The following is a 23,375-nucleotide window of genomic DNA, read 5'->3' as shown; positions in this document are numbered from 1 at the left end:
GATATTGAAAAACAGGTCTACAAAGCAAAGTAAGCATTATAACAATTTAAAATAGTAAATATAACTGTTGCACAGAAAAAAGAAACAGACACAAAAATTACTCCTATTGGCACTTCACAATGATATGAGGCCAAACTACCAGCATACCAGCAGGATACAGCATTGTTGAATTATTGTTTCCATTTCTTTTGAGTCCAAGCTTTTAACAAATGGAATATTGACACATACCTTTGAGGAATGCTTCTATTTCATCTTGAACACTGTTAGCCAATCGGTGTTGGGCTAGCTTGTCTAGATACTCTATCTTGTTTTCATTGGTCACTGCAATGGTGGTCCCTCCTGGGATTAACTCAATCACCTGATCGACAACGATAACAACAACAACAACAAATTTAACAACGAAGAAGAACAATGTCACAATGTGATTTTACAGGTGATTTATATTATCTATGTTCCCCGTCACTTTGGAATGTAAAAGGAGTAATGTAAATTCCAGTTGGAAGTATTTGTCACAATGTGAATTAAGTGGTGATTTACGTTATCTAATGTTCCCTGGAACTTTGAAATGTAAGGGAATGAAATTTCCAGTAGTTGTAGGCTACCCATTGAAATCAACAAGGTCTCCAACAAAATCAACATCAGAAGTGTTTTTCTTGATTATAACATTTGTAATTCTTGTCTGTTGTTTTGTTGTATTGCAAACCATTTTTGAGTAAAATTAATTCAATTTCAATGTGCAATTATCAATGTGTTTCAAACAAATGTAACAAATATAGTTTAAAGGCAGTGGACACTATTGGTAATTAGTCAAAATAATTATTAGCATAAAGCCTTTATTGGTAACGAGTAAAGGGGAGAGGTTATTGTGAGAAATAGCTCCCTCTGAAGTGACGTAGTTTTTCGAGAAAGAAGTAATTTTCCACGAATTTGGTTTCGAGACCTCAGATTTATAATTTGAGGTCACGAAATCAACCGTCTAAATGCACACAACATCGTGTGAGAAGGGTGTTTTTTCTGTCATTATTATCTCGCAACTTCGACGACCAAATGAGCTCAAATGTTCACAGGCTTATTATTTTATGCATATGTTGAGATACACCAAGTGAGAAGACTGGTCTTTGACAATTACCAATAGTGTCCAGTGTCTTTAAGCATTACATACAGACTACAAATAGAGATAGAAACATCATGGTTACAAATTTAAGATATGTAGACTGTTAATGTTTATTACCAACATGCACAGGAAAATGTGAAGCAAAGTGCTTTTAAGATTTTACCTGACACACAAAGACTTAGACTGGACAAGGACGGCACATATTATAAAAGAAAATATCAAACAATGTCTTTTGCAAAATCAACTGTGACTTTACCTGAGAGAGTTGTCCCCCGGAACTGTATACATCTTCAGAAAATGTCAGCTCCATGTCATCCACGTCACTCTCCAAAATATAGCGCACTTTAGACGTGAAGAAATCAGGATCGTCTGCCTCAAAATACTAAAAAGAAAAAGAGAATTGGTCAAAGAGGATGATGTAGTTGAGTATATTTTTGACCTTTTTAAACACCAGACTATTTCTGTATGGAATTTTCAAAAAAAGCAAAGTCCAGCATTATATAGATGATAAATAATCACAAACATGTACATGTAGCTCCCACTGAGATTCCTTCACACAATCCTCAAATTATTCAAATTCACAATGAAAAATATTCATCACAAAAACCAACAACAAATATTTCCAAAGTCACTTAATAAATTATTACAATTGCAATTCAGATGCAAGGAAAGACAATCTAAAATAAATCAAATACAAGTTAAGACTATTTTATAGTTAAACAGGTTGTCAATAAAAAATCACAATATAAAAATCAGCCTCAAACTTTTCAGATTAGAAGTGAAAAAAATAAAATTCAATCATAAAAACACATAGATAAACATTTCATTAATATCTCAGTTCTTAAACTGCAATGCAGAGGCAGGAAGACAATCCATAGCTTTCCACAAGACTCAAAGTATTCAGATATAATCATGATAATAGGGACAAATTTTTAAACATAAAAATTTAAAAAAAGTTTCACAAAAATCTCAGTTAATAAATTGTTACAATTGCAATGCAGTGAAAAGGATGACAATCCAACAAATAAAGATACACATTCAAACTATTATGTAAACATTTATGGAAACAAAACCCCTGAAACTCACCTTGTGTGTTACTCTGAGTCCGATGAGTTGAGCCAGGAATGAGCGAGAGAACCTGGCTTTAACCAGCTGCCTGGTGGTGCTACCAAGCGAAGACTCGTACAGACATTTCCCAACCATTTTACCAGCGAATTCATAGAACTTGGATTTACACAAATGGGCTGGTCTGTCTGGGTTTGGATGTACCTGGTGAAAAGAAAGAGCCAAATCGGTTACAAAAAGCAGTCTTTAACTTTGTATGTTGCAAGTAAAAATTACTGGTATTATTATAATGTAGAGTGTCATGGCCGAGTGGTTAAGAGCATCGAATTCAAGTTCTGGTGCGTTTTCACCGGAGTGTGGGTTCGAATCCCGGTCGTGACACTTGTGTCCTTGAGCAAGATACTTTACTATAATTGCTTCTCTTCACCCAGGGGAATAAATGGGTACCTGCGAGGGTAGAGGTTGATATTGTGAATGAAAAAGCCTTTGGAGCAATATAAACTGTTGCCCAGGTTGTATACTCCCAAGGGAGCTGAGAAACATTAAAAAAAAAGGGATGTTATTGGCCCTATGACCAGGGCACTTATGTAAAGCGCTTAGAGAATTAAGTGTTAGTTATTAGGCGCTATATAAATCGAAAGTTATTTATTATATTTATTACAATGATTTTTGAGGTTATTATAATACAATAATAATATACTGTATCCCCTTGATTGGCTGGCTGCCATTCCTCTAGCATGTCTAGTTGTATCGTAAACTTGGGTGTGATCACTGGCTACACAGCAGTTAATGTTTGTATTGCTTCTGAACAGCACCCCAAACCAAAATATTGACAAAATAGGGAGACTGTCACAATAGGGTTTAGAGAGCTCAGTTGGTGGAGAGCCGGCACGTTAATCTGGAGGTCGTCAGGTCGTTGAAACTCACCAGCCCCTGATTATTGTCCCGAAATCTTCTGAAGAATTTATTCTCGGGGGCAAAAAGTGACGTGCAGACAAGCTCCGTCCACTCCCTAGCAAGTCCTCCCCAGTCCTGACCTGCAAACAAAAATCAAACAATGAGAACAAAATTGTAAAGATTTTGAAAATGCACTTAGAAACTAGATGAAGACACTCTTCCTGAACTGTTGGTATAGGCCTAACCATCTATTTTTAACAGTGGCACATGTTACTGGATTCACAATGAGTCTATTTTGCTTACCTTCCTCTCCCATAAAAGTGATTTCAAACTTCTTACACCAGTCCGATGTCGCAAAAGACTTTGTTGCTTTCATTGACTGCAAAGGGGAAAAAAACAACACAAATTATATAATATTATTATAATGTTTCCACTGTTGTGTTATCATCACTCTACATCTAAGTCATCTTTGTTAATATGTGATGTCTACAGATTATGGTAATATAGTAATAATAGTAATATTTAGGGAATAACAGTGCGAGTACCCGGTCTTCACTGTGTGGTAATGACCGGGCTGGTGGCTGGCGCTGTTAACGGACCGAGCCGGAGGTGAGGTCTGTTAACAGTGGCAGCCACCAACTAACTGGGATATAAATAAGCGTGCGATACAGTGCAACGCGCAAGGTTTACACAGTGTATGCTGATTTAGTGGCCACTTATTTTCCAAAGCCGGTCTTTATACCACCGTTAACACTCTCACACGTGACCGGGTTTTGACCAATCAGAGACTTGAAACCGTCCAAGGTATTTACTAATTACAATTAAAAACGAAAATTGCACATTCAGGAACGTTTTATGAGAGGACAGCAAAAGAAAGCAGATATGCGATTCAGGACTTCATGACGCAGGTTGACTGCATTGTAAAAACAGGAGGTTCTCAAACCATAGACACTAGGGTTGGTCCAATCACTATTTCTATGGTCAGTTGGTGTATTATAGAGTCTAATTGATATGCCAGACAAGTAACAAACTTGTGAATTTCAAATTTGAGACTTACACTTTCCAGCAGGCTATGCCGGTCGATATTCAGCGTCACAACTGACTGGGATTTCCTGGGTCGTAAAACCACCACCTCTCGATAGAAACATCGCTGCTTGTCCTGGAATGTCTCTGAGCCACCTTTAGACAGAGAGAAAGAGATGAAAAGAAATAAATAAGACAAGAATACCCTGATGAGTTTTCCCACTTCCGATATTACATAACAATTGAAACTCAACTTATCTCAAAGTATATCACTGATTACACACATCGTTGAAGGGGGAAAACAAAATAATATTTTCTTTATCCACAGTGTCATTTTTACATCATTGTGGGACCCGCTACTAAATATAGGATTTGAAATGCCTCTAGTGTCTAGCTACCAGGCAGTCTTGCTTGGTGGTCGGTCTAGTCAGTAAGACATCTGCTATAGAATTATAATAATTTGGGGGGGGGAGGGGGGGGGGCTAATCATCCTTACTCGCAGCTAAGAGCTGAGTTGCGAAGGACGCGGCTACAACGTGTTCGAGAAGCAGGCACGCAAAGGCACATTTAGCTGCCAGCCACATCAACCCATTATGACCACGGAGCACAGCCAAGAACGAAAGTGTTTGATTTTTCCCGTTGACAATTCAATTCACATATATGGCCCTGGCCGGGAATCGAACCGGGGTCACCTTGGTGAGAGGCGAGCGCTTTACGCACAAGCCAACCGTGCCACCCTTTCAAAGGTTGAGGTTTTGAATGTGTCACAGAATTTGGGAAAGCACTGAGTATATAGTGCTTACACACTTCCGTGTAAGGGTCAAACCAAATAACATTTGTCTAATCTCAGGAAGTTTATGAATGTACATGAAGTAAAGGCATAGGGGTTAAAGAATTTAATTTGGTTTTACCTAACACTGATGCCTAATATAAGCAAGGTTCACTGAGTGCTCTCATAACTTATGTGCGCATACCCAATATTGTACAAATATTGAGTGGCTCAGAGTGGAATGGGAGGAATTCCACGAATTAAAGCCACTCAATATTTGTTTTATATAACTGACATATAGATCCTTGTCATTTGATGTAATTTAAAAGTATAACATTATGAAAAATCACACAACTTACTGACAACCAAAAATCATATAGCGCCGCGTAGCGGCAACAATGCACAAATCAGATCACAACGCTGTACTGCTCAAAAACATTGGGAACAAGGATGATCCTAACTGTTGAATGGGAAATGCTATTCCCCATGGGCGAATAGGTCTTTTTGATCGCCGGTGCGGATGGGAGTAATAGTGAATGGCATGTGAAGTAAGTTCCACCAATCAAATGACAAGGATCTGTATGTCAGTTATGTAAATGTCACTAAACAACCACTAGTTAACCATTGGCCCTTGCGCCATTTCTCAACTCTGGCTGTTGCATGTATTGACTGAACATACCAATATTTGTGAGAAGAAATTTAGTAAAAGTAGCAGCCATGACGTCTCTGTACTTGGAGGACAGCTGCATTGATGGCTGGCTCCCATCTTCAATGGTAAACACCGGCACTTCATGGTCCTGCTGCTCTCCGTTGAAATTAAACTGTAGTCAGAGAAATCAGAAGAGTCCAGATTAGTAGTACAAAGAGCATGTGCAGCTGATGCATTTTTCAGTAACATTTATTTCAATGCTGTAATTCATTACAAAAAGCACATAATGTTGAAATTACCCAGGTAACACAGTAGCTTGAGATAATAAATATATTTGGTGTACAATGAATCAATAATAATTGGTAGAATGACAACATTTAGGAGTAAGGTGAAGCAGAACGCTTTTGTACCATAACCTATGGACAAACAAACATAAGACCACGGAACCATGACAGGACAAAGGACAAAGGAAGCAGACAAGACTAGTGCTGGGCGAGTAGTGAAATTTTGATATTCGGATACCGCTGGCCAACTATCCGAAATTAACCGGATATTCGAATAGTTTTTTTTTCGCCGCTAGAAGGCGCTATTAAAAAAAAAAAAAAAAAAAAAAAGTTGCCACTAGAGGCGCGATTCGTTTGTGAATGAGATCGTATGGGCGGATTGATATTAGTGTCACTCGGTTCATTCATAAAAATAACCGGATCTAATTTAAAGATGGCGATTTGCTTTTTCTTTTGATCGTGATTGACTCTACGTGAAGGAAAACTTTCGTAATCTTTGAACAAATTACGTCAGAAATGTCATTGTTTAACTCTTCACGGAGGTGAGCATAGTTAAATACTTAGTTTATGCTGTTTTATGCTGTCTTAATAGAAGTTTCATAAGGATTCAGACAAAACATTCCTATCAGTTGTCGCCCGACGTCCGCGGATATTCGGATATTAAAAGAATATCCGGTTACTTGGTTGTAATTACAGAACTATCCGGTTTATAAATAGGTGTTCGCGCCCTATGCGGATATCCGGTTAAGAAAAAAAAGGCATTCGCGGTTACGGATAGAAAAACCTATTCGCCATTAACCGGATATTCGAATAATTCGCCCAGGCCTAGACAAGACAGTATGAGACAAGGCCAACACATCTTACAACACCTCATTAGACTATGAATACGAGCCAAGGAACTGAGCTCTTAGGTTTTCAACAAACACAGACAGAGTGGTGTATTTATTGGTGAATTTATGCAGATGCTCTGAAACCGAAACCTAATCAACCTTTTTGAGGTATGGCGGGCGTGATAGGAGTGTATATAAACTGTATGGTTTGGGTGTTAACACATAATTTTACCCAAACAATTTTGTGTTATTTAAGCATTGTGTCCGCCATTTCTCAAAAAGGCCTAAGGAAGGTGCAGTATTTTAGGAAGATAACTAATTTAAAATGGCTCACAGTAAATTAAGAGTATAATAATAGTAGTTGATTCTTTTAATACTAAAATCTGTCAACCAGTGACGTTCATGGTGCTCCAACATTCAGTGTTTTTCCTGCAAGGTACATGTATGTGGTGTAGCTTTTTAAAAAGAATTGTATGACACCTATTCCTTTATACACTACCTTTTAAAGACAGTGGACACTTTTGGTAATTGTCAAAGACTAGTCTTCTCACTTGGTGTATCTTAACATAGGCATAAAATAACAAACCTGTGAAAATTTGAGCTCAATTGGTCGCCGAAGTTGCGAGATAATAATGAAAGAAAAAAACACCCTTGTCACACGAAGTTTTGTGCGTTTAGATGGTTGATTTTGAGACCCTAAAATTCTAATGTTTTATACCATCAACCTCTCCCCATTACTCGTCACCATGAAAGGTTTTATGCTGATAACTATTTTGAGTATTTACCAATAGTGTCCACTGCCTTTAATGGTTTACAAGGTGTTGTGGCGTAATATGCAGCCAATCAAACCAGGAACCATGGGGCATACCACACAGGACCTACAGCAATAACGGTGAAGTTCCACAAGTTCCAAAAACATAACTCAAACCCACACTCTGCCAACCAGAAACACCAGAGCTTGCTGTCGCTCTTAAACGCTCAGCCACAATATGTCACATGGATGCAAATGCTCTAAATTGTTTAAAGACAGTGGACACTATTGGTAATTACTCAAAATAACTGTTAGCATAAAACCTTACTTGGTAATGAGTAATGGGGAGAGGTTGATAGTATGAAACATTGTGAGAAACGGCTACCTCTGAAGTGACGCAGTTTTCGAGAAAGAAGTAATTTTCCTCAAATTTTATTTTGTGACCTCAAAATCTAATTCTGATGTCTCGAAATCAAGCGTCTGAAAGCACACAATTTGTGTGACAAGGGTGTTTTTTCTTCCATTATTATCTCGCAACTTCGACGACGAACCGAGTTAACATTTCACAGGTTTGTTATTTTATGTATATGTTAACGCCAAGCGTGAAGACTGGTCTTTGTCAATCACCAATAGTGGCCAGTATCTTTAACATTGACTTTTCTTAATAGCAATCTTGTGATTTTGGCCCACATGATCGAGGATGACTTACTTTCGTTGCCGGGCAAACTCTGAATGTCTGAAGCCTTCTTGGGATGATGCGCAAATAGAACTCTTTGACAGTCAGTTGTTTCGGTGAGATGTAGCAGTAAACTTTCTTGGGCCGTCTCTGTCTGGTGTTGTTGTGTGCAAGAAGCGACGCCTCATACCCCTCTGAGCTCTTCTTGTCAACGTTTTTATTTACTTTTTCTGCGTCGCTTTCTGTTGCAAAAAAAAAAAAAAAAAATCTTTTACCCGGGAGAATTTTACTTTAGGTCAAAACTCAGAAAAAAACCCACAACAAATCTTTGTAACTTTTAATTGGTGAAGGGCAAAACAAAATTATAATTATTCATTCATAAGTCATAAAAGTCTCCAACTTAAGATACAACAGCCAAATTGTCTAACTTCAAAAACAAAATCCCTGTTGAAGGCAGTGGACACTATTGGTAATTGTCAAAGGCTAGCCTTCACAGTTGTGTATCTCATTATATGCATAAAATAACTAACCTGTGAAAATTTGAGCTCAATCGGTCATCATAATAAGAGATAATAATGAAAGAAAAAAACACCCTTGTCACACGAAGTTGTGTGTGTTTAGATGGTTGATTTCGAGACCTTGAGTGTTCTAAACCTGAGGTCTCGAAATCAAATTCGTGGAAAATTACTTCTTTCCCAAAAACTATGGCACTTCAGAGGGAGCCGTTTCTCACAATGTTTTATACTATCAACCTCTCCCCATAATTCGTCACCAAGAAAAGTTTTATGCTAATAATTATTTTGAGTAACTACCAATAGTGTCCACTGCCTTTAAAACACAAAATGTACAATATGTGCCTGGTATCCTGCTCATGTTTGCCAAGTGTTATGTTTGTGCTTAACAGATATATAATCACAAGAGACCTTTCCATTGTTGATAACACTGCTCTGGTTGGCATGGACGGCCGATTGTTGGCAAAACATTTAAACTTGTTAACAAATTTGTGACCAAATTCATTATTTTCTCTAAACTTTCAAAGAAATGAAATACCTCCCATCATTGGTTGATTTGTTTAAAACAAATACAACACTATTTGTTAATAGTTGTGACATAGTTTAACACTGTGGGCATCTTATTTGTTGCATTTATGGCTTTCCAGAGTTTTCCAACCTTGATTAGCAAGAAATCGAGATGTGACATCGTGATAAAAATGTCTATACTCACCACAGAGAACTAGAATATTGAACTCTCCATTACTGATTTTCTGTTGTTTATAAGTAGCTATTGCTCTGTAGCATCCAGTGGACTCCATCCGAACACGCAGTGCCAGCTGCTTGCTGTCCGTACACGGTTTGACCTCGTAGTGAGGTTTGAAATCATCAAAGCTTTCACTGCCGGTCTGTAGTGGAATTAGAACAATAGGTATTCCTGGATAGTGTGTATATAATAGTTGTTTCTTTATGTATCGATATATTTTTATGCCAGTGTAAAGTCTTATAAAACTAAACTAAAACCATAGAGTTATATATAAGAACTAGAGGGTGCACTGGTGATGCTGCTTGCACAAAGGCGACGGGAACGCAAGATGACAAGCGCGCCATTCTGTACGCGCACTGAATATGAAAAACACGTTTGAGTTTTTTTAATTGAACGCTCACGCGATGCTGTTTGTTCAACTTACAAAATGGCCGCACAAACACACGCTGTGAGATGGCTGTTTTGTCAACTTAGAAAATGGCCGCCTGCGTGCATGCCGGGGCGCATATATAGGCCAGTGCGCCCTCTAGTTCTTATGTATAACTCTATGACTAAAACTAATTTGATGGACATGAAGATTAGAATATTTAACATTAAAACTTGAGGCTTTAAAAACCCATTTGCCAATCACGTTTAGATTTGTACGACCATTACATAGGTTTAAAGGCACTGGACACTAATGGTAATTTCTCAAAATAACTGTTAGCATAAAAACTTACTTGGTAACAAGCAATGGAGAGCTGTTGATAGTATAAAACATTGTGAGAAATGGCTCCCTCTGAAGTAACGTAGTTTTCGAGAAAGAAGTTATTTTCCACTTAAATATTTGACTTTGATTTCGAGACCTCAGAATTAGATTTTGAGGTCCCAAAATCAAGCATCTGAAAGCACACAACTTCGTGTGACGAGGATTTCTTTCTTTCATTATTATCCCCCAACTTCGAACAACCGATCAAGTTTTTTTGTGCATTTGTTGAGATAGACCAAGTGAGAAGACTGGTCTTTGACAATTACCAAAGGTGTCCAGTGTCTTTAATGATAATGTATAAAACTCAATAACACATGGTTTGGACCAACTAGGCCCTGGAAGTTCAAAAACATGGTCGGATTGGGGTAGCGATATCTTTTCTCACCTTCCACCTCTAGGGACCCTGGTTAAAACCACTATGGGGATTGGGTTACCAGTTTGTACCTTTTGGGTTTTCCCAAAAAATAATTATTCTCAACCAAAACAAATTAAATTAAATGAAAGACTTACACAATGCCAATTTTTCTCAGATTCATTTAAAAACTAACCTTAGTGACCGTGAGACTGTAGTCCTCGGTAAGGCATTCATTGACCTTCTGCTGACCCTCAGAGTAGACGAAACAGGCATTACCAAAATTATCTCTAGGTTCAATAAACATGGGGCAGAACTGATGCTTAGTTACCACCATCGTGGAACTGTGTCGAACAAACGCTGATTTAGAAGGATCCACTGGCCCTGCAAGATGGTAGAAAAGATGTTTTATTTTATTTTTTTGAGAATTGTTTAGTTTTGAAAAGAGAGATAATCCAACATCACAAAGCCGGATGGCCACTTCAAGGTGAGGGCTAATTTTAACTGAATTGGGCTGTCAATCCAGATCGACTGCCACCAGGGGCATGTTGCCAACTATTCCTGGGCCTGAGACTGTGTTATCCCCTTCACTGTTGTAAGGATGTAGGCATCGGTATCATCCACTGGGAGCCTGGCTGATAGAGCAGAATGCACTACCTTCCCAGTTATGAAGCAATTATGGTCAAGTGCCTTGCTCAAGGGTACAAGTGTCATGACCGGGTGCTGCTGACAACACCAGTCATTGCCGGTAGTATAAAGAGAGTCTTATGAAATGTGGACATTGCCTGTGGAACACACATTCCAAGACCAGAATCATATCTTTGTTTTTGCAAAAAGTGACTACACAAACTCATCTCTATTCCATAAGCATACAAGCATATGGACCAGTCTGTTAGACTGCCAGAATGTTCACAATGCTCAATGCACATGCTCCTTTATATAGGATTTGTCCTGCAATTTGGCACAATGTCAGGTTTCATCAGAACGTTCTGGTGCTCACTCCAATGAATTGGCGAAAGCACCTACTGTAGAATATGCCACACTAAGGCACATGTGTATCCCTTTGGCAGTAAAATAGATTGGGGAATGCACCCAGAATGTGCCAAGCTTTTGAGACACTTCCTAATAGATTCACTCAACATGATGTTCAAAATTAACATTACCTGGCAGAAACATCTTCCTGTAGGGACTTCCCCTGATATTCATCTGACCCAGCCGTACCGTTATGGTGTATAAGCCAGCTCGGCGTACTGTGAACGATGCCTTGACTTCATTTGTTTTTCCGTACTCCAGTGAGGAGCTGATTCTCTGCTGACTTGCTGTAATCTCGACGATCACTGGTAAACTGTTATCACGGCTGATGATGTATGGTCTTCTGTTCCTCTGGAAAAACTACAAACAGGGAACCAATGAGATCAGTTAATGCCCAGAGTCAACAATGAAGGTTTGATTTGAATTGAAATAAACTTATTCAGATAAAATACAGCAAGAACATGGCAATATATGTTTAAAAATACGGTTTAAACAAAAAAATAAACCAAAATAGAAAAACGGAAGAATTTTTTTCAAAGGATAGCCCAAAAAAGCAAATAACGTACAGCATTGTACAGTTGGCACCAAAGAACACGCATTGAAGCATAGCATTCCCATAGCAAAACTATTAAGCCACTGAAGCAGTTCTAGCCGCTAATTCAAACATAGCATACAATGTATAATCCAGCTCAATATGTTATTGAGAAAATGATACTCTTGTTAGGGTAGACATGTACATGTACATGTAACCTGTGACCGCACATGCTTACAAGAACCATAGCCTGGACTTCCTGCAGGCACAAGTGCACATCTGTACACAGCTCAATGGAGGAAAAAAATCAAATCTTGCACTTTACTGCTCTTTAAGTTATTTTTTATCAACTTTGGATGTTTTAATTTGGCAAGTATAATAATAATAACTTGGGAGGCTAATCATCCTTACTCACAGCTAAGAGCTGAATTGCAAAGGTCGCAGCTACAACACGTTTGAGAAGCAGGCATGCAGGGCACATTTGGCTGCCAGCCACATCAACCCATTTTGACCACGGAGCACAGCCAAGATTGAAAGTGTCTGATTTTTCCCGAGGGAGGAAAACCGGATGGTCTGGAAAACCTTTGTGGCACAGCAGAGAGCAACACACAACTCAACCCACATATGGCACTGGCCGGGAATCGAACCGGGTCACCATGGTGAGAGGGGAGCTCTTTACGTACAAGCCAACCATGCCACCCACAAATGGGAGCCCCAAAAACCATATGACCCAGTTAAGTGTCTTGTCTGCCAGGAAATGGCATGGAATGTACCACTCTTTCAAGGTGACGGGATCTCACAATAGGTTGGAAAATGTGCAACATCTAGAAAGAAGGATAATGAGTCTTGTTTTTCTGAAAATATCATTCAATGATTAAACTAAGAAATCTGGCTCATGGATTAACAAATTTCTGAGATTCTGGGCTAACAAGATTCATGGGTGACCAGCATGACCAGAGGCACAAATCCGCCTTACATCCGTCAACACAAAACCAACACATTTGAAAACAGGTTGAAATCAATACTGTTCATGCACACTAGTCTCCCTTCATTATTCTGTACACCCAGGGCATTTGGGGGGGTTGGAGGAATGACAATGTTATTAGTTAGATTTTCCCTGGGCATCCAGGTGGGGGTTGCCCATTTAGAAAACAGTCAATCCTTATTAATGTATATTTGGTTCACGGTAACACCATGTACATCTTCTTGCTGTGTAGATAATGTTCTTTTGAGAACTTCTCATGCTTTATATTCACTACTGCTGATGAGAATTTTGGAATTTGGGAGAATCCTCTATTTCCGGGAGTATATATTTGGAATTCGGGAGAGAAGTCTCAAAATGAACATAATCTATCCAGCAAGTACATCATTTACACATGGTGTTACCAAAAACCAAGTACCGGTATACATTGATACATGTACCTCACCATGCAATGCCTCAAATCCCATACAAATCTGATTAGTATGGATTACCTTGATCATGAAGCTCATCGTTTCTCCCACAACGGCCGGTTCCACCCATCCCCATTCCACCTTGCAGCAATTCACATCAAGCAGACTACCAGTGATGTAATTAAGAATGGACGAGGGTCTCTCGTTACCCGTCTGCTGAGGGGTGCCCCGGGCTAGCTGATAGTTACCCCACACCCAGAAACACAGTAGCCCAAGCGGCATGGTCAGGATTAGCAAGCGATCTGATCAATTAGGATCAAAGGGAGATTAGATGAGATTAAGTGAAATGATGCGTGGAATTACATTGAACTGTAGAAACCCAGAGCTGAATAACCGGGGCCCAATTTCATAAGCAAAAAATTCATATAAGCAGAACATTTTGAAAACATAAGAAATAAGCAGAAATCACCAAGAAGAGGGAATATGTAGGGACACACTGAAACAGAAAGGCAGAATTAATCAATAACGTATTGTACAATCATGGGTACACATTGTTTTCGAGACCATTTAACAAATAACAGTTTGTAATGTAGCCGTTATATCAATGTTATTCATTAACAATTAACAAACGCTGTGACAATGATGAGCAAAAAATGAGTTTGTTGAATATAAGATCTGCAAAGAATAACTTGGTAATTGTATGTTGTTCATTCAGTGTCTTTGTACATGTTGTAACAAAAGTGTACATGTACAGCTAATCAAACATTTGGCCACTTTTCATGTATGCTTTTTAACCGTGCAATATTTTGTTTCCTTTATCTGTTTAAAGGGAAGGTACACTATTGGTAATGTAATTGTCAAAGACCAGTGTTCTCACTTGGTGTATCTCAACATATGCATACAATAACAGAGCTCAATTGGTCATAGGAGTTGGGAGAAAATGATGAAAGAAAAAACACCCTTGTTGGACGAACACCCTTGTGTGCTTTCAGATAGGAATAAAAGACTTAGTGAGAAATTACCTCTATTTTATAATCTATGCTACTTTAGAGGGAGCCGTTTCTCACAATGTTTTATGCTATCAACAGCTCTCCAATGCTTATAAATTACCAAGTCAGTTTTTAAGTTGTTTTGGGTAATTACCAAACGTGTACCTTCCCTTTAAGACAGATTACTTCATTTTGCAGACATGAACATAATGTACTTCCAAGAAAATAAAAATGCAACTTTGTATCATTTACATGTAATACAACAAGGTCTATCCGACAGCTTAAAATTTGTCCCCATTTGCTGCTGCTTTTCCTCAGCAGTTATTGACTCACAAATTTAAACAGGTCAGTAGAACGATGTCTCATTATTAAGACCTACCACACGTATCCACCTTGAAAAATACAACAATAACCAATTATGCAATTTCTCTATAATCTTCATTGGCCTCAACTTACCAAAGATGAACAGCTCTTTTATCTTCTGCAGGCTGAAGTAGGTTGAATTTAACATAATTCGTTCCCAATTATCATCGCTTGCGAGTTCCATGATGCCTGTCTTCAATAGGTAGGCTTCAAACGTCGGTGTCTTCAAGAACTTGTTTAATTTCTCAATCTGTTCGCTATCATATTCAGCAAGCTGTTTTACACTTCGGTATCCAAAATTTACGTTTCTTTAAAAGAGGAAGAGAGAATAATAATTGAACTTTATATTCAGGGGTGAGAGTCATTACTAACGAAAAAGTCTGAAACTTGGATACAAATTCAAAGGTATGTTGAAATGTTCGCATTTCTACTGTTTTGGTAACCCCTGGGGTTATAGATTCCAAGGAGCTTTTGGAGACAGTATCCAAAGCACAAGAAAAGTAGACAAATGAGCAGAATTTCTTTATTTGTGGAAACAAATATTGTCTGATTTTCTTTATCAGGCCGACATAAAAAGACTGAATTCAGCCAAAAGACTGAACAATCTCATCCCTGTATTTTACTTTATTGGTGAAAAAAGGTGCAATGAAATCCCTGAACAAAGATATTGACAAAATAGGGATACTGCCAACATAGGGCTAGATAGCTCAGTTGGCAAATGGCTGGTAGGCTGCTGGCATGTTAAACTGGAGGTCATTGTGTCATACATGTATGTGATAGTAAATTTTTCTGTATGTTAAACCCCAAATCATTAGAAATTAATTTTAAGACACCACTTTTGCTTTTTACTTTGAACATTTGCTAAAAAAAATACCCTCCAGAATACTTCCGCTTAGCAGAAATCAGGGCAGGAAAAAAACAGCAAAATGTGATGAATTTAAGACCAGATGGCTGTAACAATACGGTGCATGGTTGTTTGTCTAGATGCACCATTGAATTTATTAACAATGATTAAAGGGGCACGGTCGGCATGATCAAAGCAGGCTTGTCGCTGAACAAGGAATTACAACTACTTACCCAGTTACTGTTCGCGCGCCCTTCCTCAGTAAACATAGCACAGATAAAATGCATGGTGCAAGAGAAACACAACACTGCTGTTCAAACTTTGTACCTTTGCTCCTGCCATTCCTCCTGATCCAACCATCTTTGTATGCCGTCATGGTGATGTTGTAATTGCTTCGTCTCCAACCAGTGTCTCAGAAGGAGCGATGAGGCAACCTCCTCCGAGACTTTGTGGATTTTAGCCTTCTCCTCAGGGGCGACCTTCTTGAATGCTTCGTGTTCTAACAGACCGGGAGCAGAAAATTGCTCCAAATAATGTATTCCTGGCAAAGAAGGATTAAATGAAAACAATTATTACAGGTTACAGGCAGTGGACATATTGGTAATTACTCATAATAATTATTAGCATAAAACCTTAATTGGTAACGAGTAATGGAGAGAGGTTGATGGTATAAAACATTGTGAGAAACAGTTCCCTCTGAAGTGACGTAATTTCGAGAATGAAGTAATTTTCCACGAATTTGAGTTTGAGACCTCAGATTTAGAATTTGAGGTCTTGAAATCAAGCATCGGAAAGCACACAACTTCATGTGACAAGGGTGTTTTTTTCTTTCATTATTATCTCGCAACTTCGATGACCGATTGAGCTCAAATTTTCACAGGTTTGTTATTTTATGCATAATTATGTTGAGATACACCAAGTGAGAAGACTGGTCTTTGACAATTACCAATAGTGTCCAGAGTCTTTAAGACATTGCAGCTGATATTGCATACATCTATTCAAATTAGTGAAAATGAAACTGGGTAATATGATAAAGAGATGGTAAACTATTGGATTTCAGAGATGTGTGATCCTTCAATTTCCACATTACATGTAGTCGACTTTTCTCAATAGTGTCACCTTGAACACTGCTATTTGACACTTGACAGCTGAGTCAATATCACGTTGTACTTTAAATCAACACTCTTTTGGGAAAACTTACGAATCTAAAAACACAGAAAAGTATACAATTGTTATTGTAAAATTATATTACATGTTCAACTGATAATAATTTCTGATTTCGGTTGAACAAAGAAACGTTGACTTGAGCAGAATTTGAATGGATGTTGTTATTTGAACCAACAGCTGCTTTAACAGGGCTTGAATTTTACAGTGGACTACAGGCCTGAAGCCAGTGGTTTTAGGGTCTGATATACATTGACTATTGACTAGAGCGTTAATTGCTCTGCGTTTTGAAGCCACATGTTGCGCAGACATGTTTGATGAGTTGCGTGACGACGGAACGATTTTAATTTTAATAGAACACACATTGCCGCGATTTGTTTACATTCGGCGTGTGTGCTTATGCCACTGCCCATTCGTGTACGTCCGCGCTACGAAAACCAAAAGTTCGACTTGATTGTAGTAAAAAAAACATGACACACATGACGCTCGCAGTTTGTACGCTCATTAGCAGATTGTGCGTTTACATTTGCTGCATTTTTTGGTTCGATGACACATAGAAAAGAACTAACGCACTATCATGCAAGTAGCCGTACAATTGCCGTACAAAAATTCAAGCTTTTGTATTGGTTTGTACATAAACATGGATGGGCCCAAACGGCTTCAAAACCTTAGTGCTTGTATAACGTGGTGTTATTAGCGCTCTAGTCAATATATATTACATGTTTTATATAGCTCTATGGGTCTGTCCAATACACCAGGCTTCTGTTTTCCCTTGTCTTGTCCTTCAAAAGTTAAACACTAACAAAACATTCAGCGAAAATGTTGCAACTTTAAAACACTTGTAGAAATCTTGCAGAAAAATAAAAGCCGTTTTCATTTGCGTTTCATTAATCCAAAAAACGTTTTGAGCTACATGTACACCATGGCATATATAAGGTCTAAATGGATTTTATCCCAAATTCAAGCCTTTAGGGTTAATCAAATTGAAACAACATGGCAATTTATGACATGATATTTGTTGATGGTCCATTGTTTCCAAAAAAAGATATAGACCGTATTGAATAATCTCTTTTTGCTATGAAAAGTCGCCATCTTGTAGGGCAGACCGTATGCGCGTCCACACGCGTACATCATCCAAGCACGCAGCACTCAACATTCTCGGTTTGATTTCTACGGCACATGCACGCACACACACCAGCACACGCACAGACGCCATCTTGTAGGTCAGATATTTGAGCCGCGAGAGGTCATATTCAATACGGCCTATTTCATTTATAAAAAAATTGCATTTTAGAATAATGCTTCTGCTTTGAATCAGCCATTTTTTTAAAACCGCAATTACAAATTAAAGAAACATTTTTCCTAAAAGATGACAAAACACAAACAAAACTAGACATTAAGTGTTTGTGAACAAACACGAAGCTGTTCCGTGTTGTTTTGCTTGGATTATGTGCTTCATTGCCCAAGGAATATATAACTGAAAAAGGTTTCAAAAAAGTTGTGTAGCTCTTGTTATAAAGTCTTACTTCCCGGTTGACCCGTAAGTAAAGGTCAACATGGGCCCACAGCTACCAAAGATTAATCTGCAATGCCAAGGAGTCTATAAAATCGGTTGTGTATATCTTGATATATAGTCCCACTTCAGGTTGACCCAGAAGTAGAGGTCAACTTGGGGTCACAGTTTTCCAAAGCTAATATTTATTGCCTTAGAGTCTATAACTGAAGTTTGAACATTAGCTTTGTACTTTTTTAGATATGGGCTCACTTCCGGTTGACCCGGAAGTAAAGGTCAACATGGGGTCAAAGTTGTTTCAAACTAATCTTGAATGCCCAAGGAGTCTATAACTGAACAAAAATTGATAATCTGTTGTATAGTTCTTGAGATATGGTCCCACTTCCGGTTGACCAAGAAGTATGGGTCAACTTGAGGTCACGGTTTTTTAAAGTTAATATTTTATGCCTAAGGAGTTTATAACTGAAAATATTTTGAAAATCTGCTGTATAGTTCTTGAGATATGGTGACACTTCCGGTTGACGTGGAAGTAGAGGTCAACTTGAGGTCACAGTTTTTTCAAATTAATCTCCAACCCCCAAGGAGTCTTTAAGAACAAACAGTTGAAAAGTCGGCCGTGAAGTTCTTGAGATATGATGCTGCAAAGATTTCCTAATTAATATGCAAATGAGGGTCACTGGTGGTTAATTAATAAATAATCTTAATATGTTTTATGATAGGAATTAAGCTAAACATCCTAACGCTTCCATTTGATATTATTTTACGTGTTTAAAAACACATATTAATTTGTAAGATACTCCTTTATTTTCCTACTCCTGCCGATAGGGGGCGCTCTTATGAGACATTTCAATTGCACGATTTCTGCACTGTAATGTCTGTATCTGACTCTGTATTTGTATGTGTACGTCGCAGAGACCAAAACTGTCATAAAATGTCAAGCTATAATTTCCCCTATAGAACACGGCCCAGTTTTATGGCTCTGTCTGCTTCAACCAAACTCTGCCCATTTATTATACAACCACCATTCTCCGCTTACTTTGCAGGCGCTGAAATATCTGTGCAATTAGTTCAAAGCAAAGATTACATATGATAAGTTTCACCGCGTACAAGCAAAAATATCCCTGCTAAGCTGTGAAATATGCTTTATGTAAGCGATAATATCCGCGCTTCTGATGTGTCAATTCTTTGCTTACGCAGTGAAGCAGAGTCAAATTGGACCAGTTTCACAAGATTTCCCCTCATGTACTAACAATCTTTTTTGACTTTACATGTTTGAAGTGTAGGCCTTACCAAACCTACTCACAGGGCAAAATGACATGGTTCTTATGACCACCAAAGTCTGCGCTTACGATCACCATTTTCCGCTTACTGTGATGTGCAAGCTTGGAAAATAATGTGCGAGCTTGGAAGCACACAAACAAAAGAAATCCCTGCTATAAGCAGTCTATTTCGCTTGACGTAAGCGTAGAAATCAATGCTTCAGCAGATTACTGAATCTTTTTTCATTAAGCAAGTTCCCATCATGACTCGACTAGTCGAAATAAAATACAGATTCTCAAGATTTGTGCCGCTATGTGCCGCAAAGGCAATATTAATTATGTTGCGAATGGGTGACTAGTGAATTTTACTACTCAACTAGTCGCACCTCAAACCTGACTACGACACTTGTCGAGATAAAATACGGATTCTCAAGATTTGTACCGCTATGTGCCGCAAGGGCAATATTAATTATGTTGCGAATGGGTGTGACTAGTGAAATTTACTACTCGACTAGTCGCACCTCAAACCTAACTACGACACTTGTCGAGATAAAGTACGGATTCTCAAGATTTGTGCCGCTATGCCGCAAGGGCAATATAAATTATGTTGCGAATAGTAGTAGGCAACACAACTGGTTCACCAATATAGTCGGGACAAATTTTTAATTATGTTGCGAATGGATGTGACTAGTGAAATTTACTACTCGACTAGTCGCACTTCAAAACTAACTATGACACTTGTCGAGATAGAGTAAGGATTCTCAAGATTTGTGCCGCTATGCCGCAAGGGCAATATTAGTTATGTTGCGAATAGTAGTAACCAAAACAACTGGTTCACCAAACAGGTAGTCGGGACAAATTTTGCAGTCGATGTGTGGACACGATTATAACGGAGTAGAGAAAAACAGTAGTCGCGACTCAAATAATAATTTGTAGTCGCGAGTTTAACACTAAAGCACACTAGTCGCCCCTGCGTACTTTTGTCTCAAGTAAAGCACGGTTTTTCCTGCGAACGCAAATCAAATTTTTAAGTCACTGTTTTCGCAGTGAAAGTTTCGCAGGAGTTGAGCACAATTAGTCAACTGTAGCAAATTTTTTGATGCGAATTGTGACGTGAAGAACACATTCCATGCTAAGCTGTAAAATACGCTTAGCGTAAGCACAGTTCCCTGATTACGTAAGCGCTGCGATTCTTTCCTTTAAAAGCCATTGGCCCAGGACCAAACTACATAATAGCTTTTTACACAAAAAGCAGCTTAACCCATGCCTCATGTTCAAGTTGTGAATCCAGGTGTTCTGCTCAATTTCTGCAATTTTGTAAAGCAAAATGTTTTGCCTGTTTATTATAAGCAGCTCTATAAAACTGAGCCACTCAACCACCAGAGAAACGATCAGCATAATAAAATCTCTGCTTTTGTATTCCTGTCAAAGAGTTTTTGTTTGTCGATCATGGTCTAATTTCCGAAAGTAACGCGAAACACTGGAATTAGTTTAGGCAATTGGTCCTCGGCGCAAACAAGGTGACTTTACCCGTAAATCATTCTAAATCCCGGGCGGTCTATTTTCGTCGTCTACGCTCGTCGCCTGAAACGAGCCCGGTGTCATGACAAAAACTGTCCGCTGGCAATAAGTGTCCGCTCATTAGCTTATTGTGTTCTGATTGGTCAAGCGTCCACGACGTCACATTGCTTACGGAAGCTTGCTAAATAGTGTCCGCGGTTAGCGTGCATCATCATAGCGTGCCTTTTTAACCTTTTAGTTTTAGTTTTATTTATTATTTTTTTGTATCGCTTTCCTGCTTGTGTTTGAATATAATATTCGTATTATTTATGATCATTTGGCACTTTCACAATTCGTACTTTTAACCTGCACTTTTTAATTACTTATTAAGTAAAATAGTAAATACTAACCATGACATACTTTTGACGGTCTTGTCTTTACTTGAACGTTGTATTTTATTGTAAATAATTCGTAAGAACATTTTAGCACTTTCACAATTCGTACTTTTTAAACCTGCACTGTTTCCACGATAAGATACTAATCTTGACATACTTTTGAGTGTTCTGTTCGTCTATTTTTTTGGCTTTTATTTACTTTTAATATAAATCAGCACTGTGCAGCACGGCGCCCGGACACTTTTTGTTGGGCGGACACTATTTGTCACGTAATACATGTCAAATAGTGTCCAGGGTCTACTGCGCATGCTCAGCGGACACTTATTGCAAAGATTATTTTTCTTGAGACGGCTGAGAAGCTTCCATGTCAGTCAGCCACTTCTGTTGAAGTTCTACCAAGCGGTGATCGAGAGTGATCGTTTGGTGGGGCAATGCAACAGCCGATGACCGGAAGCGTATCAGCCGGATCGTTCGCACCGCTAGTAAAATCATAGGTTGCCAACTTCCATCACTTGATGAACTGTATCTCTCTCGAGTTAAAAAACGAGCCCTCTCTGTAGTAGATGACCAGTTTCACCCAGCACATTCCCTCTTTCAGCCCATGCGGTCTAAGAATCGTTTCCGTTCAATTAAATCTGGATCCAACCGTACTTTGCAGAGTTTTTATCCAACAGCTGTTCGTGTTCTAAATGACAGGTTTATCATGAATGTCTATTTCTGATTTTAATTATATCGTACTATTTTTATCTTTCGTATTTCGCCTGTATATTGTAATACTTTTCAGAGTTGTTTATATTATATTTCCATGTATTTTTGTAAATGGTTAATTTTTAGTGTAATTTGTATATAACATAATATTTTTAGACACGCAAAACCTTGTCTTTACTTGAACGCTTTCTTCGTTGTATTTTATTATACATGTCTTGTATTTACTTGAATGCTTTCTTCGTTGTATTTTATTGTAAATAATTCGTAAGAACATTTTAGCACTTTCACAATTCGTACTTTTTAAACCTGCACTGTTTCCATGATAAGATACTAATCTTGACATACTTTTGAGTGTTCTGTTCGTCTATTTTTTTGGCTTGTATTTACTTTTAATATAAATCAGCACTGTGCAGCACGGTGCCCGGACACTTTTTGTTGGGCGGACACTATTGGTCACGTAATACATGTCAAATAGTGTCCAGGGTCTACTGCGCATGCTCAGCGGACACTTATTGCAAAGATTATTTTTCTTGAGACGGCTGAGAAGCTTCCATGTCAGTCAGCCACTTCTGTTGAAGTTCTACCGAGCGGTGATTGAGAGTGTCTTGACACAATCAATGATTGTTTGGTGGGGCAATGCAACAGCCGATGACCGGAAGCGTATCAGCCGGATCGTTCGCACCGCTAGTAAAATCATAGGTCACAACTTCCATCACTTGATGAACTGTATCTCTCTCGAGTTAAAAAACGAGCCCTCTCTATAGTAGATGACCAGTTTCACCCAGCACATTCCCTCTTTCAGCCCATGCGGTCTAAGAATCGTTTCCGTTCAATTAAACCTGGATCCAACCGTACTTTGCAGAGTTTTTACCCCACAGCTGTTTGTGTTCTAAATGACAGGTTTTAATCATGAATGTCTATTTCTGATTTTAATTATATCGTACTATTTTTATCTTTCGTATTTCGCCTGTATATTGTAATACTTTTCAGAGTTGTTTATATTATATTTCCATCTTGTAAATGGTTAATTTTTAGTGTAATTTGTATATAACATAATATTTTTAGACACGCAAAACCTAGCTTGTCTTTACTTGAACGCTTTCTTCGTTGTATTTTATTGTAAATAATTCGTAAGAACATTTTAGCACTTTCACAATTCGTACTTTTTAAACCTGCACGTTTTCATGATAAGATACTAATCTTGACATATATGTACTTTTGAGTGTTCTGTTCGTCTATTTTTTTGGCTTGTATTTACTTTTAATATAA

The 23,375-nt window shown here is 38.3% G+C and overlaps 1 protein-coding gene across 1 annotated transcript in view; it reads right to left on the bottom strand.

Annotated features, from left to right (window-relative positions):
- The window catches only part of LOC139938293 (apoptosis-resistant E3 ubiquitin protein ligase 1-like), a 38,570-nt gene that overhangs the window by 7,122 nt on the left and 8,073 nt on the right, over positions 1–23,375 (bottom strand). Inside the window, exons 3-16 of the mRNA XM_071933714.1 lie at positions 15,895–16,108; positions 14,817–15,031; positions 13,453–13,673; positions 11,579–11,807; positions 10,612–10,799; positions 9,283–9,457; positions 8,092–8,300; positions 5,548–5,689; positions 4,134–4,255; positions 3,380–3,455; positions 3,107–3,216; positions 2,201–2,383; positions 1,371–1,496; positions 229–358 (exon numbers count right to left, since the gene is read on the bottom strand). Of these exons, the coding sequence (XP_071789815.1) occupies positions 229–358; positions 1,371–1,496; positions 2,201–2,383; positions 3,107–3,216; positions 3,380–3,455; positions 4,134–4,255; positions 5,548–5,689; positions 8,092–8,300; positions 9,283–9,457; positions 10,612–10,799; positions 11,579–11,807; positions 13,453–13,673; positions 14,817–15,031; positions 15,895–16,108 (2,340 nt within the window). The remainder of the gene's footprint in view (positions 1–228; positions 359–1,370; positions 1,497–2,200; positions 2,384–3,106; positions 3,217–3,379; positions 3,456–4,133; positions 4,256–5,547; positions 5,690–8,091; positions 8,301–9,282; positions 9,458–10,611; positions 10,800–11,578; positions 11,808–13,452; positions 13,674–14,816; positions 15,032–15,894; positions 16,109–23,375) is intronic.

The sequence above is a fragment of the Asterias amurensis genome, chromosome 1 (genome assembly GCF_032118995.1).
Source record: "Asterias amurensis chromosome 1, ASM3211899v1".
Taxonomy (NCBI): Eukaryota; Metazoa; Echinodermata; class Asteroidea; order Forcipulatida; family Asteriidae; genus Asterias; species Asterias amurensis.
Note: the sequence above shows the minus strand (reverse complement) of the source record. Positions and strands in the feature narration are given on the sequence as shown.